At 37.6% G+C, this 18,611-nt stretch overlaps 3 protein-coding genes across 4 annotated transcripts; 2 read left to right on the top strand and 1 right to left on the bottom strand.

Annotated features, from left to right (window-relative positions):
* Window positions 1–1,539: 1,539 nt before the first annotated feature.
* Window positions 1,540–5,978, top strand: LOC117493647 (immunoglobulin lambda-1 light chain-like). The gene is made up of 4 exons (XM_034144303.1): window positions 1,540–1,696; window positions 1,789–2,108; window positions 4,748–4,784; window positions 5,553–5,978. The coding sequence occupies exons 1-4, from the start codon at window positions 1,555–1,557 to the stop codon at window positions 5,876–5,878; spliced, it is 825 nt and encodes a 274-aa protein (XP_034000194.1). The 5' UTR covers window positions 1,540–1,554; the 3' UTR covers window positions 5,879–5,978.
* A 1,564-nt stretch (window positions 5,979–7,542) lies between these two features.
* Window positions 7,543–10,637, bottom strand: LOC117493644 (immunoglobulin lambda-1 light chain-like). The gene is made up of 4 exons (XM_034144299.1): window positions 10,509–10,637; window positions 10,094–10,416; window positions 9,052–9,085; window positions 7,543–8,075 (listed from the first exon to the last, which is right to left on the bottom strand). The coding sequence occupies exons 1-4, from the start codon at window positions 10,546–10,548 to the stop codon at window positions 7,750–7,752; spliced, it is 723 nt and encodes a 240-aa protein (XP_034000190.1). The 5' UTR covers window positions 10,549–10,637; the 3' UTR covers window positions 7,543–7,749.
* Window positions 10,638–14,211: 3,574 nt separating this feature from the next.
* On the top strand, window positions 14,212–18,611 carry LOC117493638 (immunoglobulin lambda-1 light chain-like). Of its 2 annotated transcripts, none has more exons than XM_034144291.1 (4): window positions 14,212–14,368; window positions 14,461–14,783; window positions 17,285–17,318; window positions 18,085–18,611. In XM_034144291.1, exons 1-4 carry the CDS (start codon window positions 14,227–14,229, stop codon window positions 18,408–18,410), a joined length of 825 nt encoding a protein of 274 aa, XP_034000182.1. In that variant the 5' UTR covers window positions 14,212–14,226; the 3' UTR covers window positions 18,411–18,611. The 2 variants fall into 2 exon arrangements, with proteins under 2 accessions (XP_034000182.1, XP_034000183.1); XM_034144292.1 differs by lacking the exons at window positions 14,212–14,368; window positions 14,461–14,783 and adding exons at window positions 15,751–15,865; window positions 15,958–16,280.

The raw sequence follows: 18,611 nt of genomic DNA, 5'->3' as shown, positions 1-18,611 counted from the left end.
TAGTTGTATAAAGCATTGTGTCATGTCTTCACACTCACAGTCCAGTGTTGTGGAAGTTGCCATGCAAGATGCCATCCCAACATCTGGAAATCATTTGTTCTTTATCAGTTTTAAGGCCACATGTTGCGCTGAAGAGAAGTGTGCCGGGGTCGTGTCAGCTGTAGCCAATATAAAGTTCCTGAAAGTTAGGCCATATGGCTTTTAATTGTTTTCCTCTCTGTAGTAGCCTGTTTGTCCTAACTATTCTAAAATGAGTTCTAAATGGACCAAAGTATAATCAAGATTCAAGGTTATTTCTGACAAGATGATGACCTTTGAAGAGCAAAACAGTTCCTCTGTTCATCGTTACTTTGAACTTCTCTTTTCAAAGGCAGTGTTGAAAATATTAAGTTCAGGTATTTTTTACATCATTTAGATTTCAGTCAGACAACTCACATGTTCTTAATATGTTTATTATAAGCAGCATATAGTTTGAGTTTGGCGTCTAGGCTCGGGCCTCATCACTCCACAGATTTACCAAGAACATTGAGTGATGATTAGATAACTATCCCCCGAACCTACAGGTGGAAGCTGGGGTGGAGCTGGGGTGGTGGTGGGGCAGGCAAGCAGCAGCAACATGAAACACAGCAGCAGGAACATGAACGCAGCAATAGCAAGTGAACACAGCAGCAGCAGCATAGCGAGGCAGAGGCAGGAAGACCTGGCAGCTTAAATAGAGCGGCATGTTTAGGAGAATGTGTTTGGTTGGTTGTAAGAGGGACGAGGTGCGTCACGTGTTAATGTATCATTGGTGCTCGAGTTGACTGCCTGAACTAGCTCGCAGGCTTAGCCCCATTTGTCTTTTATTTTGGATGCTGCAAGAATGTACAGATGAACACTGAGAGCTAATTACAATCCATTATGAAGATTTCATAACAAAACCTCTAGTTTTAGCCAGACTGTTTTCTTTTGAATTAAAAAGGTAACTTAATGTAAAACTTTACGGATCTAATCAAAATCAGCTACTGAGTTTTCATGCTCCGTCAGTCAAGCATCACCTCTCTACTCCTCCCTCTCTCTCCCAGGATGCACCTGTAGGCCTCGTCTCCTTATTTATAGCTCCATGTAAATGAAGAGGTCAAGTGTCAGCTCTGTGTAAAGTAGTGAAACTTCTCTAACTGAAATACATTGATAGTTTCATTGTTAACATTTGGTCATTCACAGTTTACTTCTAAATGTGCAGTTTAAGATCCTGTAGCAGATGTATGTTGTTGACTCATTATAAAAACGTTTAAAATAATGCATAACTTGAACGTATAAATCCCATTTTGATATACCAACTAAAGTCATTTATTTAAACTGTTATTTTTGTAGATTGAGTTCATGTGTCCATATCCCAACATTTGGCCTAAGCTACATTATTGTACTTCAAGATTTCAATATTAATGAAATGAATGAATTAAACTATTTCCCCTCCACAAAAGATAAGTGATAAATCAATAGTGAAAACTATGCAGATTGTCCCAAAGCTCCTCCTCCTGTCAGCCACTCTCAGTTTCAGTGTTCAAGTATTAAATGGCTCCTCCAGCTCCTCCTCTCCTCATCCTCCAAACCCTCTCCTCTGTCAGCAGTGAGCTCACTTTCTTAGTTCCAAGACCCTCCTCACACACTGACACCATGCTGGGGACCCTCTGCACTCTCATCACTGCTCTAACATGTAAGGAGGCTGACTGACTGCAGCTCTGACCTCATGTTGGATTCATCAGTCTGTGTGATTCTCTTGACTCCATGTCCTCTTGTTGTTTCCAGGTGTGAGTGGTGTGACGGTGGTGACACAGAAGCCTGTAGTGACGGTGAGGAAAGGAGAGACAGCCTCCATGGACTGTAACCTGGGGACTGTTACTAACTATGCTGCTGGCTGGTATAAACAGATTCCTGGAGGAGTTCCTCAGTTTGTACTGAGGTTTTATCACAGCTATAGCTCTCCAACCTATGGCTCTGGCTTCTCCTCTCCAAAGTTCACATCTACTCATCAGTTAAACACAGATTATCGTTTGATCATCAGCAATGTGGAGGAGGGAGACTCAGCAGTCTATTACTGTACAACATGGGATGACTCTGCTAAAGAGTGGGTATCACAGTGATTTACACCGTGACAAAAACCTCGTAACGAGTACTTCTGCTTTTTCAGCCTCTGACACATCTGATAACAGAGCCTTCAAACAACTCAGTGTCCCACACAATGTGAAATAACCTGTTTAAAAATATTTTAGAATTTTACCAACCAGTAACTGATATTTTTAATCTCTCCCTGTCCACTCACACACTGCCAGCTGTGTGGAAGCAAGCTCTGGTATCGCCCCTCTTCAAAGCTGGTGATCCCACGGAGTTGAATAACTATCGTCCTATCTCAAATCTTTCTGCGTTATCAAAGATTCTTGAGTCCCTTGTTTCTACTCAGCTAAAACTTTTTTTAAATTCACACAACATCCTTAACCCTATGCAATCTGGATTCAGATCAAAGCACAGTACTGTGACTGCCAGTCTGAAAGTCTTAGACGATATTAAGGCTGCTTTGGATAATAAATCAGTTTGCGTTGCATTGTTTATTGACCTAGCCAAAGCATTTGACACTGTAGATCACCACATTATGTCTAATGTTATGTTGGTGTCTCGTTTCGGTCACAATGCCATTTGCTGGTTTCAGAGTTATCTAACCGACCGTACTCAATGCGTCAGGTTGGGTAGTACTGTCTCTGACCCTGTCACCTTGGAGAAGGGAGTTCCACAGGGCTCTATTTTGGGGCCCTTGCTCTTTTTATTATATGTAAACAATATTTGTAATCAGATGCAATTTTCTACCTATCATATGTATGCTGATGACACTATTGTATACTCATGTGCTCCTTCTCTGGATATGGCCGTTTCCAATTTAAAATCAGATTTTATCACGCTGCAGCATGCACTTCTTGATTCCAAACTGCTATTGAACAGTAAGAAAACCAAAGCAATGCTTTTTGCTCCCAAGTCAACGTCCTCTTGCCTCTCCATTGACACCCTTGATGGCGTTTCTGTTGAGTTTGTTGATACCTACAATATCTGGGCTTTTGGTTGGACAGTAATCTGAACTTTAAACACCATATTGAAGTTTTAACAAAGAAATTGAAATTCACTCTTGGCTTCCTTTTCAGACTTAAATGTTGTTTTTCAATTTCATCCCGTAAAAGGTTGGTCTCTGGCTTATTCCTTTCCCAGCTGGACTACGGTGATACCATTTATAGATTTGCCTGTCCCACTGTTTTGGCCAAACTTGACCCACTTTACCATGCTGCACTGCGTTATATATCAAATGCATCCTATAGGACTCATCATTGCACACTGTATAGCCTAACTGGATGGTCCTCACTTACTATGCGTAGGATGCAGCACTGGTTTTTATTAATGTATAAAGCCATTTTAGGTAAGCTTCCACTCTACATATGTGTCAGATTTGCCCCAGTTTGCGACTCTTACAAACTCAGATCCAGTGCCTGGATACGGTTCCAGGTACCTACTGTGCGGACTGAGGCTGGAAAAAGGAGTCTTTTTTATTATGGTCTTGGTCTTGGAATGACCTTCAATCAAGCCTAAAACTGAGGGCACTTGTCTCTATAGCATGTTTTAAGTTGAAGTTGTCTGAAGTCCTTACCACCAGCTGCTCTTGCAGTAACAGGTAGTGCACTTTTCTTACTGTCCTAATGTGCACAATGTAGTGACTGCTTTTTCGTCTTTTGTTTTCTTAGTTATGTTCTCTGTATTTTATATGTTTGTGTTATGTGTTATGTGTAACGTTGCTGCCTTCTTGGCCAGATCAGCATTGAAAATGAGATTTTATCTCAATGTTTTTATCTGGTTAAATAAAAAATAAATTATCAGATTCATTTTAACAATAATTTATAAATCTATCCATACCTTTAATAAATGCTTTAATAATGAAAATATGAATACATAAATATGCCGTCCAGCATCATCCATAATACCTGAAACTAATTCAGGCTTTTAAAGCCACTTTATCTTGCCAAATAATATCTTATAATTATAGAAAATGTACATAATCTGGGTTTAATACACAAGATACAGTAACAGTGATGGGACTTTAATGAGTCCTGTTTCCTGAGGCCCTGAAGAAACCTGACATACAATATTAAAAACATAAAAACATCACATTCACATCAGGAAATCTAGATGCAGACAATCAATAAACTAAATACATTTTAAATCAGTTTGTATAATTAGGGAAGATGTTTGTTTGTAGGGATTAACATTGAAACATTTGAAGATACAATATTTTTCCATTCTGTTACGTTCACAAATAAACATGGAAGTGAAGATAAATATGAACTGATACATTGATGATGTCGTTGATAAGATTATTTGATGATGAATTAAAATGGAGATTAAATCCCAATCTCTGTCTGGTGGAAGTTAATAATACTCATGCAGAGGACATCAAAAGAGGTCCAAACCCCATCTGCTTGAAAACATACAAAATAAATGAGAAACTTGCTCCTGTAATTATAAAAAAGTTTCACATCAAAAACAGAATGTAGTTTGTCTGTGAATGAAAGCAGTCCTCAAGTCCAGCAGAGGTTTGGAATATAATCAGCCTGATGAAGTGAAGGAGATGTTGACAGTGAAAGTTGCTCTCAGCAGGATGTTTCAGTTCCACTCCCCTCATCAGTGAGAGTCAGGAGGTTTTTGTACAGCCATGTATACAAACTGAATCACTGTGGTATTCGGACAAGGCACCAAGCTGATTGTGACGAGTAAGTACTTTCGAACTCATCGTGAAACAGGATACATTTTATGTTTCTTTTATGTATGAAGAGCAATAATCATTGTTTATGTTGCTCACTGTTTTAAACATTAAGAATGTTTTTCATTAAATAACAGACTGGTTTTTAGATCTTCCTGCCTAGCTGTGCTTAATTGAAGATAATGAAATGCTCACAATGTTTTACATATTTTCTACAAACATTTTAAAACAATTTGATGGTTGAGGGAATTTTACCAGATTTGAACAGTTTTAACATTTATAAACTATATTTAAAATGAAGGCTCATTAGATGTGCATTAAAGTCAATACTGAATGTGTGTAATTAGTCTTAAGTTTAAGGATCATTTTAAATATCCCTGAATAATATTGTAGCTATATGGGATTGGTATTTTTCTCTTTGGTGGTTAGATACAAACAAAGCAGAGTTACTATTGATACTCCATCATATTTCACAATGAATTAAATTAGTATTTTACAAATGTAAATACAGGATAAGATATATAAAAGGACTTTATTAATTGATTAAAAGGATTCTGAATAAATGAAAAATATGTATTGGGTTGTGTTTGATAGATTTGTTTAAAAAGGAACAGTGCTCATATTAGGTCAAGACTTATATGTTTCTCTTTTGCCAATGCTTTACTTTTTCAGATTGATTGTTATAATATAAACTCATATACTAAATGGTTCTGTTTCTGTCATGCTTTGTATAAATGATTTGATTAGTATTTGATGGAAGCTCTCCATGTGTTTTCAGGCTCCAGCCTCCCTCCTCCTGTCCTCACAGTCTTCCCTCCGTCCAGTGCTGAGCTCCAGGCCAACAAAGCCTCTCTGGTGTGTCTGTCCAGTCAGTCTGGGCCTTTTGCAGATGTGAGCTGGTTGTCTGCTGGGAGTCCAGTGAGCAGTGGGATCTCTACCAGCACCGCTGTTCAGCAACCCGACAAGACTTTTCAAATCAGCAGCTATCTGTCCGTCCAGACGTCAGACTGGAACATGGATAAGGTTTACACATGTAAAGTGACTCAGGGCTCCCAGACTTCAGAGCAAAACATCAAGAAGTCTGAGTGTCCCGCTGAGCAATAGTAGAGGAGCACAATGACCATTTAGTGTCTGCTGCTTTATTGTGTGTGCTGTTTGGTCATTACCAGCTTTACATGTGAGAGAACATGTGTCTGCAGGCTTGTGTTAAAGTTGTGACAGTTATGTGGAGGTGTTGTATCAGCTTTGCAAATGATTTAAATGTTTTTCAACATATTCAATTAAAACGCATTTCATAAAAACATTCTATTGCTTCTGTATTTTTTGTTAGTGATCATGACAGTCAAGAATACACAGATCTTTCTATCTCACTTTTAGTTAAATCTTTGTCAAGAAAATGTGCTTAAAATTCTTTCATATGGTATAAACTTCTTTAACAATATGATTTTAAGTGTGATAAAGGATAAAATAGAGAAACACGTAACTAATACGTATTCTTATGATATTCAAATCAGATACAATCAGCAACTGAAAGTGAGTTTTCATCCTCTGTCAGTCAAGCATCACCTCTCTACTCCTCCGCTCCTTCCTTCCCAGGATGCACCTGCAGCCCTCATCTTCTTTCTAATAGCTTTATGTAAATGAAGAGTTCAAGTAACAGCTTTCTGTAAAATAACAGTAAACTGTCAGTGACTGGAAACACAGACATTTGACCTTCAATGTGAATTATATACGTCTGCAGAGTATTCTTTTATATCCTTCATGGATTTCTACTGTTTAATACTTACAACATTTGTGAAAATGACCTTTTCACAAAGTTAATTTAATTAAAAGAATACCCCATCAGAAAGAGCCTCAGTGTCTGTTGTAATTCTACACTTTAGTTATATCAAGTTAGATTGTCTCATTCATTCAAAGAGCTTTTGGATTTTGAACTCAGCTTTTCTAGTTTGAGAAGGTTAAACTTACATCATGTATTCATTTTCTTCACAACTTGAACATTTTGTCACATGGACTCAACTTGCCTGAGTAAGTTATCAGTTGAAGAATTAAAGAAAGAAAAAGGCGGGAGGTTAGAGAGTTACAGAAAAAAAGATCTGCTTCCGCATTTGAGTTTAAAAAAAACCTCCTCTTCAAACTGAATGCTAGGTTGAAGAGTGGTTATGATCAACTTGTTATATCCTGAAGATATGTCATGTTTTAATCCGGACTAAAGTAAAGACACATTTTGATCTAAATGAGAGAGCTGCATGTAGACGGGCACACACTCGCTGGCCCAGGGGACCCAATCTAAAACTACACTGACTGCACATTCAGAAGTAAACTGTGAATGACCAAATGTTAACAATGAAACTATCAATGTATTTCAGTTAGAGAAGTTTCACTACTTTACACAGAGCTGACTCTTGACCTCTTCATTTACATGGAGCTATAAATAAGGAGACGAGGCCTACAGGTGCATCCTGGGAAGGAAGAGAGGGAGGAGCAGAGAGGTGATGCTTGACTGACGAAGGATGAAAACTCAGTTTCAGTTTCTCTTTTTTTCAGATTTCTTCTAAGATCTTAACCGGTGCAAGCAGCTTCAAAACAGCGACGTAATGTTAATCTCTGTCTTCTGCTTTCATTACAAATAAACTTCTATTAACAATTGGGCTTTCTGAATTCTACTAAACATATTTTGATTAGTAAGAATTTGGAAAGACAGGTCTTTAATCTCAAAGTTTCAAGATTTCATTGAAAAGTATGAATAAATACAAAGACTTTTTTTGTTCTCAGATATTTTTTTATTTGTATTTTTAATAAATCTTGCAAAAAAGAAATGCGCCATTTGCAAAGCTGATACAACACTTCCCTCTTACTGTCAACATTTGTATTCCAAGCCTGCAGACACATGTTCTCTCACATGTAAAGCTGGTAATGACCAAACAGCACACACAATAAAGCAGCAGACACTAAATGGTCATTGTGCTCTTCTACTATTGCTCAGCGGGACACTCGGACTTCTTGATGTTTTGCTCTGAAGTCTGGGAGCCCTGAGTCACTTTACATGTGTAAACCTTATCCATGTTCCAGTCTGACGTCTGGACGGACAGATAGCTGCTGATTTGAAAAGTCTTGTCGGGTTGCTGAACAGCGGTGCTGGTAGAGATCCCACTGCTCACTGGACTCCCAGCAGACAACCAGCTCACATCTGCAAAAGGCCCAGACTGACTGGACAGACACACCAGAGAGGCTTTGCTGGCCTGGAGCTCAGCACTGGACGGAGGGAAGACTGTGAGGACAGGAGGAGGGAGGCTGGAGCCTGAAAACACATGGAGAGCTTCCATCAAATACTAATCAAATCATTTATACAAAGCAAGACAGAAACAGAACCATTTAGTATATGACTTTATATTATAACAATCAATCTGAAAAAGTAAACCATGTTAAATGGGAAAAAGAGAAACATAGAAATTATTAACTCATATGAGCACTGTTCCTTTCAAAAACAAATCTATCAAACACAAACCAATACGTTTTTTTTCCTTTTTTCAGGATTATTTTAATCAATTCATAAAGTCACTTTATATGTCTTATCCTTTTTAAAATGTGTAATATACTAATTTAAGTCAGTGTTCGATGTGATGGTGTATCAGCAGTAACTCTGATGTTATTGTATATATATAACCACCAAAGAGAGAGAAAATTCTAATCCCATATAGCCACAGAAATATTTAGGGATATTTAAATGTATTCCTAAATTTAAGACTAATAGTAATTAAACATTATAAACACACACTTTTAGTATTGATATCACAATAAAAAAAAAGTCTTCAAATGAAATACAGTTTTAAGATGTTAAAATTCCCTCAACCATCAACATATGTTTAAAATATTTGTTGAAAATATTTAAAACATTGTGAGCATTTCAGATTGTTAGCTTCAAACACACAGCTTGGCATGAAGATCAAAAACTAATCTGCTTTTGAATGAAAAACATGATTAATGTTTTAAACACTTATCAACACAAAGGTTGCTGTTTCTAAATACAGAAACTTAAAATATATCCTGTGAGTTAGATGAGTAAAATATTTGTTGAAAATATTTAAAACATTGTGGGCATGTCATTAGCTTCAGTTACACAGCTTGGCTTGAAGATCTAAAAACCAGTCTGTTATTTAATGAAAAACATGCTTAATGTTTAAAACAGTGAGCAACATAAACAATGATTATTGCTCTTCATACATAAGAGAAACTTTAAATATATCCTGTTCTAAGATGAGTTAGAAAGTACTTACTTGTCACAATCAGCTTGGTGCCTTGTCCGAATACCACAGTGATTCAGTTTGTATACATGGCTGTACAAAAACCTCCTGACTCTCACTGATGAGGGGAGTGGAACTGAAACATCCTGCTGAGAGCAACTTTCACTGTCAACATCTCCTTCACTTCATCAGGCTGATTATATTCCAAACCTCTGCTGGACTTGAGGACTGCTTTCATTCACAGACAAACTACATTATGTTTTTGATGTGAAACTTTTTTATAATTACAGGAGCAATCTTTTTATTTATTTGTTATGTTTTAAGCAGACGGTGTTTGGCCATCTGTTGATGTCCTCTGCATGAGTATTATTAACTTCCACCAGATGGAGTTTCTGATTTAATCTACATTTTAATTCATCGTCTAATAATCTTATCAACGACACCATCAATGTATAAATTCATATTTTTCTTCACTTTAAAGTTTATTTGTGAACGTAACAGAATGGAAAAAGATTGTACTTCAAATCTTTAAATGTTAATCCCTACAAACAAAAATGTTACCTAATTATACAAATTGATTGAAAATATATTTAGTTCATTGATTGTCTGCATCTAGATTTCCGGATGTGCATGTAGTGATGTTACTTTTTCAATATTGTATGTCAGGTTTCTTCAGGGCCTCAGGAAACAGGACTCATTAGTGTCCTGTCACTGTTACTGTGTTTTGTGTATTAAACCCAGATTATGTACATTTTCTATAAGTATAAGATATTATTTGGCAAGATAAAGTGGCTTTAAAAGCCTGAATTATTTTTCAGGTATTATGGATGATGCTGGATGGCATATTCATTTATTCATATTTTCATTATTAAAGCATTTACTAAAGGTATGGATACATTTATAAATTATTGTTAAAATGAATCTGGTCAAATCCTTTAAATGTTTTTAAACATGTTATTGCACATGGTGTGAGACACTGAGTTGTTTGATCGCTCTGTTATCAGATGTGTCAGAGACTGAAAAAGCAGAAGTTCTCGTGAGGAGGTTTTTGTCACGGTGTAAATCACTGTGATACGTACTCATTCACAGAGTCATCCCATGTATTACAGTAATAGACTGCTGAGTCTCCCTCCTCCACATTGCTGATGATCAAACGATAATCTGATGTAGACTGATGAGTAGATGTGAACTTTGGAGAGGAGAAGCCAGAGCCATAGGTTGGAGAGCTATAGCTGTGATGGAAATATAAAACAAACTGAGGGACTCCTCCAGGAATCTGTTTATACCAGCCAGCAACTCTGTTAGTAACAGTCCCCAGGTTACAGTCCATGGAGGCTGTCTCTCCTTTCCTCACCGTCACTACAGGCTTCTGTGTCACCACCGTCACACCACTCACACCTGGAAACAACAAGAGGACATGGAGTCAAGAGAATCACACAGACTGATGAATCCAACATGAGGTCAGAGCTGCAGTCAGTCAGCCTCCTTACATGTTAGAGCAGTGATGAGAGTGCAGAGGGTCCCCAGCATGGTGTCAGTGTGTGAGGAGGGTCTTGGAACTAAGAAAGTGAGCTCACTGCTGACAGAGGAGAGGGTTTGGAGGATGAGGAGAGGAGGAGCTGGAGGAGCCATTTAATACTTGAACACTGAAACTGAGAGTGGCTGACAGGAGGAGGAGCTTTGGGACAATCTACATAGTTTTCACTATTGATTTATCACTTATCTTTTGTGGAGGGGAAATAGTTGAATTCATTCATTGTATAGGATATTAAACTAAACTGACTGCACATTTAGAAGTAAACTGTGAATGACCAAATGTTAACAATGAAACTATCAATGTATTTCAGTTAGAGAAGTTTCACTACTTTACACAGAGCTGACTCTTGACCTCTTCATTTGCATGGAGCTATAAATAAGGAGACGAGGCCTACAGGTGCATTCTGGGAAGGAAGAGAGGGAGGATGAAAACTCACTTTCAGTTTCTCAATTTTTCAGATTTATTCTAGGATCGTAACTATTGTAAGCAGCTAAAAACAACACATGTAATGTTCGTCTCTCTGTTTTGATTCCATTAAAACATTATTTATAATAACACTTCTGATTCCTGAATTTCAATGAACATATTTAATTAATAAATATGAGGTTAAAACAGGTCTGTAATAAAAAACACAAGGTTTCATGGAAATGTATGAATTAATAAGAAAAAAAACTTGTATTCTGTGAACATTTCAGACAGTTTGATGCTGGAGTGCATATTTATTTATTCATGTTTTCACTATTAAATGTATTAAAGTTATGGATACATTTCAGCAATTATTGTTCAAATAAAATCCTTTAGACGCTTTTAAACCTATTTTTCTTAACATGCAGAGCTCAGAAATGGAAGCAGGAAACCTCACGCTGGGACTCTAAAGGTCAGGAAAAATCTGTGGATATTTCAGTTTTCCTCAATTTGTGAATCCTAAATAAAGTGTTGTTAAAAAAAAAGAAAACCACTCAAATTAATATTCTGTTTGGAAAGATCAGGATGAATATTATCTCCTCCTCTACATTTCTGTCTTCAGCAGGACACACCAACAGCAAGACTTGTTCCAATTTGACCCAGGTACTGGACAACTGGAAATATGCCATGTTAACCCAAGTGAAAGATCTGCTGATCAATGACCACGCTTCAGTCCTGCCTGAATACAACAGGTGGGTCACAACGGCTTCTCACTTTAAATTGTATTGCTGGTATGCTCAGACAAGATCAAGAAGAGAACATGTTGAGTAAGAGTGAGAATAACAACAGTCAGTGATGTCAGTGTGCTTTTAATGGTTTGCAATTTAGTGTAATAATACATTATATAACTTGCTTTGCTCTGCGCATGACAACTGAACTATCAGATCAAGTAAGTGATCCCATCCACACAAAGCCAACTCAACTTTGTAAATGACCTCACTATGGAGAATGTGCCAATGGGAAATGTTTCAGCTGAAAATGTTCTGTGTATTGTGTAATATTGTGTTCTGATAAGTTCAGCGTTTTGGCTCTGGGACATGATACTAACAACTAGTAATGGCCATTCCTCATCAACCATATCAGATGCAGTGCTTACTGCACGTGTCCTTTCCTAAACTATATTTTCAGATTCTTTAAAAGGGACTTCCGTTCTTTATGTCTGCTATCCTGATGTTTCTGCATGTGGTGGGGCTGCTCCTGCTTAACAACATGTTGTTACTTTATGTTCATGAACTCTTGTCTTGGTTATGTATTGCAAGTAAACAATATTCCTATTTCATGTCAGCTCATGAAAACATTGCCAAAGCTCATTCAAATAATGAAACCATTTGCTCTCTTGTACTTTCCTAAATGCCTCTACATGTGTCCAGGATCCAGCCTCTGTCCGAGGCCCTGGGAGACCTCTACAGGCAGTTCAACTCTCTGAAAGACGAGCTGGGTCGACTCACCTCAAAGTTTGACAGTGTGGAGGGTTTTGTGGACGACCTCAAGCAGGGCAGGTTTGCTCTGCCTCAGCGTCCCGTACAGAGGGTTCCCCCCGGTGTCGGACTGAGATCTCCACTGCGAGCACAGAGGAGGCCTCCTTACAGGGGGACTGTCCAGGAGCCCACCCTTTTCAGAGCGAGGAGAAGAGGGCCACAGAGACCTTAGACCCTTCAGTGTGGATGTTTCTCAATAATTCATATATTTTATATATTCCTCACATAAGGAGATGATAAGTTTGTATAATATAAAGACTGGCTCTTGTGATGTATGTGTAGAAAAAAGATTTTTAAATTAATTAAATGTATCCTTTCCCGACAAAGTCACTTTTAACCACAAGATGGCAGCATTCACTCACATTATATCAGCTGTCATTATTGTATTAATAACTGGACATAAAGAACATGATGCCTAGAAATGTAATCTAAAGTTGTGATATAATACTGTATAATCGTGTACGAATAATTATTTGATTATGATTGTTTGTATTTACCCACATTATTATTAAAATATATTCATTTGCAACATGTATTGACTTGACTTGATACATTGTAAAAGGACATAAAGGACTTATTTAGCATTTACATTTTTCTCTTTGACTCTAGTTGTATAAAGCATTGTGTCATGTCTTCACACTCACAGTCCAGTGTTGTGGAAGTTGCCATGCAAGATGCCATCCCAACATCTGGAAATCATTTGTTCTTTATCAGTTTTAAGGCCACATGTTGCGCTGAAGAGATGTGTGCCGGGGTCGTGTCAGCTGTAGCCAATATAAAGTTCCTGAAAGTTAGGCCATATGGCTTTGATTTGTTTTCCTCTCTGTAGTAGCCTGTTTATCCTACCTATTCTAAAATGAGTTCTAAATGGACCAAAGTATAATCAAGATTCAAGGTTATTTCTGACAAGATGATGACCTTTGAAGAGCAAAACAGTTCCTCTGTTCATCGTTACTTTGAAATTCACTTCTCAAAAGGCAGTGTTGAAAATATTAAGTTCAGGTATTTTTTACATCATTTAGATTTGTCTTTTATTTTGGATGCTGCAAGAATTTACAGATGAACACTGAGAGCTAATTACAATCCATTATGAAGATTTCATAACAAAACCTCTGGTTTTAGCCAGACTGTTTTCTTTTGAATTAAAAAGTCAACTTAATGCAAAACTTTAAAGATCTGATCAAATCAGCTACTGAGTTTTCATGCTCCGTCAGTCAAGCATCACCTCTCTGCTCCTCCCTCTCTTCCTTCCCAGGATGCACCTGTAGGCCTCGTCTCCTTATTTATAGCTCCATGTAAATGAAGAGGTCAAGAGTCAGCTCTGTGTAAAGTAGTGAAACTTCTCTAACTGAAATACATTGATAGTTTCATTGTTAACATTTGGTCATTCACAGTTTACTTCTGAATGTGCAGTCAGTTTAGTTTTAGATCCTGTAGCAGATGTATGTTGTTGACTCATTATAAAAACGTTTAAAATAATGCATACAACTTTAACGTATACATCCCATCTTTATTAACCAACAAAAGACATGTATTTAAACTGTTATTTTTGTACATTGCGTTAATGTGTGCATATCCCAACATTTGGCCTAAGCTACATGAAATGAATGAATTCAACTATTTCCCCTCCACAAAAGATAAGTGATAAATCAATAGTGAAAACTATGCAGATTGTCCCAAAGCTCCTCCTCCTGTCAGCCACTCTCAGTTTCAGTGTTCAAGTATTAAATGGCTCCTCCAGCTCCTCCTCTCCTCATCCTCCAAACCCTCTCCTCTGTCAGCAGTGAGCTCACTTTCTTAGTTCCAAGACCCTCCTCACACACTGACACCATGCTGGGGACCCTCTGCACTCTCATCACTGCTCTAACATGTAAGGAGGCTGACTGACTGCAGCTCTGACCTCATGTTGGATTCATCAGTCTGTGTGTTTCTCTTGACTCCATGTCCTCTTGTTGTTTCCAGGTGTGAGTGGTGTGACGGTGGTGACACAGAAGCCTGTAGTGACGGTGAGGAAAGGAGAGGCAGCCTCCATGGACTGTAACCTGGGGACTGTTACTGGCACTGGTGCTAAATGGTATAAACAGATTCCTGGAGGAGTTCCTCAGTTTGTTTTATATTTTTATCGAGTCAATAGCGCTCCAACCTATGGCTCTGGCTTCTCCTCTCCAAAGTCCACATCTACTCATCAGTCTACATCAGATTATCGTTTGATCATCAGCAATGTGGAGGAAGGAGACTCAGCAGTCTATCACTGTCAAACATGGGATGACTCTGCTAAAGAGCACGTATCACAGTGATTTACACCGTGACAAAAACCTCCTCACAAGAACTTCTGCTTTTTCAGTCTCTGACACATCTGATAACAGAGCCTTCTAAATCACACCCTATATGCAATCATTTGTTAAAAATAATGTAATGCTCTTATTGGATTAATTTGCACAATAACAAATGAAATTACGTATGTATTTGTTACCTTTCATAAACTCTTTACAAATAACATTTGTATGAATAAAGATATAATTCACCAGGAAGTTAAATCTACTGAGATCCATTATATCTGACATGTTTGCATACTTTTTGGACTTAAATGCCACAGTTTCTTGCCACATCATTTCTTCCACAAATAGAAAACCTTCAGGTTTGAAAACACAAAATGTGACCATTATTAAATAAAATAAATACCCTGGTGCCAAGAGTCTCATGATTTTTACACGTCCAGCTGCAACAAAAGAGACAGGAAACTGACTACATGAATGCAGTGTCTTGAGACGCACCCCAATGTCATATAATACACAGTTTGGAGATAACATACTGTAGCTGATTTATGTTCAGCTAAAGCACACCTAAAAGACAACGCTTAATTAAACTCAAATCAGGCAGAGATTTTGTATTTGTTTGAAAGTCAGTTCGTATTATTAGGTAACATGTATTTTCCTGTGGGATTATCATTTAAACATGTGAGGGTGCAAACCTTTTTCCTACTTGATGAATGGGATTGTGTGACATCAAATTAAATAGAGATTTAATCAGGATATCCATCTCACCGGAGTGAATAATACTCGAGCAAAGGACATTAACAGACTTCCAAACCCATAATCCTGACATTAACATAATGAGATTGCAGGTAAAATGCGACGCCACAACGAAAGACACATCAAAAAACATATCTTGGTTTGAAAGTGAATGAAAGCAGTGCTGAGTGTAGAGACTCCTCCTCCTGCACTTCTCCTCTCTCAGTGTGTTTATAAGCTTCAGTCTCTCTTCTCCTCTCACTCTGCTCACCTCTCAGCTGGACAGTAAGGGACGTTTACAGCACACACTGACACCATGCTGGGGACCCTCTGCACTCTCATCACTGCTCTAACATGTAAGGAGGCTGACTGACTGCAGCTCTGACCTCATGTTGGATTCATCAGTCTGTGTGTTTCTCTTGACTCCATGTCCTCTTGTTGTTTCCAGGTGTGAGTGGTGTGACGGTGGTGACACAGAAGCCTGTAGTGACGGTGAGGAAAGGAGAGACAGCCTCCATGGACTGTAACCTGGGGACTGTTACTAACTATGCTGCTCGCTGGTATAAACAGATTCCTGGAGGAGTCCCTCAGTATGTACTGAGGTTTTATCACAGCTTTAGCGCTCCAGAGTATGGCTCTGGTTTCTCCTCTCCAAAGTTCACATCTACTCATCAGTCTACATCAGATTATCGTTTGATCATCAGCAATGTGGAGGAAGGAGACTCAGCAGTCTATTATTGTCACACATGGGATGACTCTGCTGAAGAGCACGTATCACAGTGATTTACACCGTGACAAAAACCTCCTCACAAGAACTTCTGCTTTTTCAGTCTCTGACACATCTGATAACAGAGCCTTCAAGCAACTCAGTGCCTTTCACCATGTGCAATAACATGTTTAAAAACATTTAAAGGATTTTACCAGATTCATTTTAACAATAATTTATAAATCTATCCATACCTTTAATAAATGCTATAATAATGAAAACATGAATAAATAAATATGCCGTCCAGCATCATCCATAATACCTGAAAATAATTCATGCTTTTAAAGCCACTTTATCTTGCCAAATAATATTTTATACTAATTTGAAATGTACATAATCTGGGTTTAATACACAAGATACAGTAACAGTGACTTGACTTTAATGAGTCCTGTTTCCTGAGGCCCTGAAGAAACCTGACACACACTATTGAAAACATAAAAACATCACATTCACATCAGGAAATCTAGATGCAGACAATCAATAAACTAAATACATTTTCAATCAGTTTGTATAATTAGGGAAGATGTTTGTTTGTAGGGATTAACATTGAAACATTTGAAGATACAATCTTTTTCCATTCTGTTACGTTCACAAATAAACTTGAAAGTGAAGATAAATATGAATTTATACATTGATGGTGTCGTTGATAAGATTATTAGACGGTGAATTAAAATGGAGATTAAATCCCAAACTCCATGGAAGTTAATAATACTCATGCAGAGGACATCAAAAGAGGTCTGATCTCCATCTGCTTGAAAACATACAAAATAAATGAGAAAATTGCTCCTGTAATTATAAAAAAGTTTCACATCAAAAACACAATGTAGTTTGTCTGTGAATGAAAGCAGTCCTCAAGTCCAGCAGAGGTTTGGAATATAATCAGCCTGATGAAGTGAAGGAGATGTTGACAGTGAAAGTTGCTCTCAGCAGGATGTTTCAGTTCCACTCCCCTCATCAGTGAGAGTCAGGAGGTTTTTGTACAGCCATGTATACAAACTGAATCACTGTGGTATTCGGACAAGGCACCAAGCTGATTGTGACGAGTAAGTACTTTCTAACTCACCTTAGAACAGGATATATTTGATGTTTCTCTTATGTATGAAGAGCAATAATCATTGTTTATGTTGCTCACTGTTTTAAACATTAAGCATGTTTTTCATTAATTAACAGACTGGTTTTTGATCTTCATGCCAAGCTGTGTAATTGAAACTAATGAAATGCTCACAATGTTTTAAATATTTTCTACAAACATTTTAAAACAACTTGATGGTTGAGGGAATTTTACCAGATTTGAACAGTTTTAACATTTATGAACTATATTTAAAATGAAGGCTCATTAGATGTGCATTAAAGTCAATACTGAATGCGTGTAATTAGTCTTAAGTTTAAGGATCATTTTAAATATCCCTGAATAATATTGTAACTATATGGGATTAGTAATTTTCTCTCTTTGGTGGTTAGATACAAACAAAGCAGAGTTACGACTGATACACCATCATATTTCACAATAAATTAAATTAGTATTTTACAAATGTAAATACAGGATAAGATATATAAAAGGACTTTATTAATTGATTAAAAGTATTCTGAATACATGAAAAATATGTATTGGGTTGTGTTTGATAGATTTGTTTAAAAGGAACAGTGCTCATATTAGGTCAAGACTTCTATGTTTCTCTTTTGCCAATGCTTTACTTTTTCAGATTGATTGTTATAATATAAACTCATATACTAAATGGTTCTGTTTCTGTCTTGCTTTGTCTAAATGATTTGATTAGTATTTGATGGAAGCTCTCCGTGTGTTTTCAGGCTCCAGCCTCCCTCCTCCTGTCCTCACAGTCTTCCCTCCGTCCAGTGCTGAGCTCCAGGCCAGCAAAGCCTCTCTGGTGTGTCTGTCCAGTCAGTCTGGGCCTTTTGCAGATGTGAGCTGGTTGTCTGCTGGGAGTCCAGTGAGCAGTGGGATCTCTACCAGCACCGCTGTTCAGCAACCCGACAAGACTTTTCAAATCAGCAGCTATCTGTCCGTCCAGACGTCAGACTGGAACATGGATAAGGTTTACACATGTAAAGTGACTCAGGGCTCCCAGACTTCAGAGCAAAACATCAAGAAGTCCGAGTGTCCTGCTGAGCAATAGTAGAGGAGCACAATGACCATTTAGTGTCTGCTGCTTTATTGTGTGTGCTGTTTGGTCATTACCAGCTTTACATGTGAGAGAACATGTGTCTGCAGGCTTGTGTTAAAGTTGTGACAGTTACGTGGAGGTGTTGTATCAGCTTTGCAAATGATTTAAATGTTTTTCAACATATTCAATTAAAACGCATTTCATAAAAACATT

Source organism: Trematomus bernacchii, unplaced genomic scaffold, assembly GCF_902827165.1.
Source record: "Trematomus bernacchii unplaced genomic scaffold, fTreBer1.1, whole genome shotgun sequence".
Taxonomy (NCBI): domain Eukaryota; kingdom Metazoa; phylum Chordata; class Actinopteri; order Perciformes; family Nototheniidae; genus Trematomus; species Trematomus bernacchii.
The sequence above is the reverse complement of the archived record's forward strand: the minus strand, read 5'-3'. Positions and strand labels throughout refer to the sequence as shown.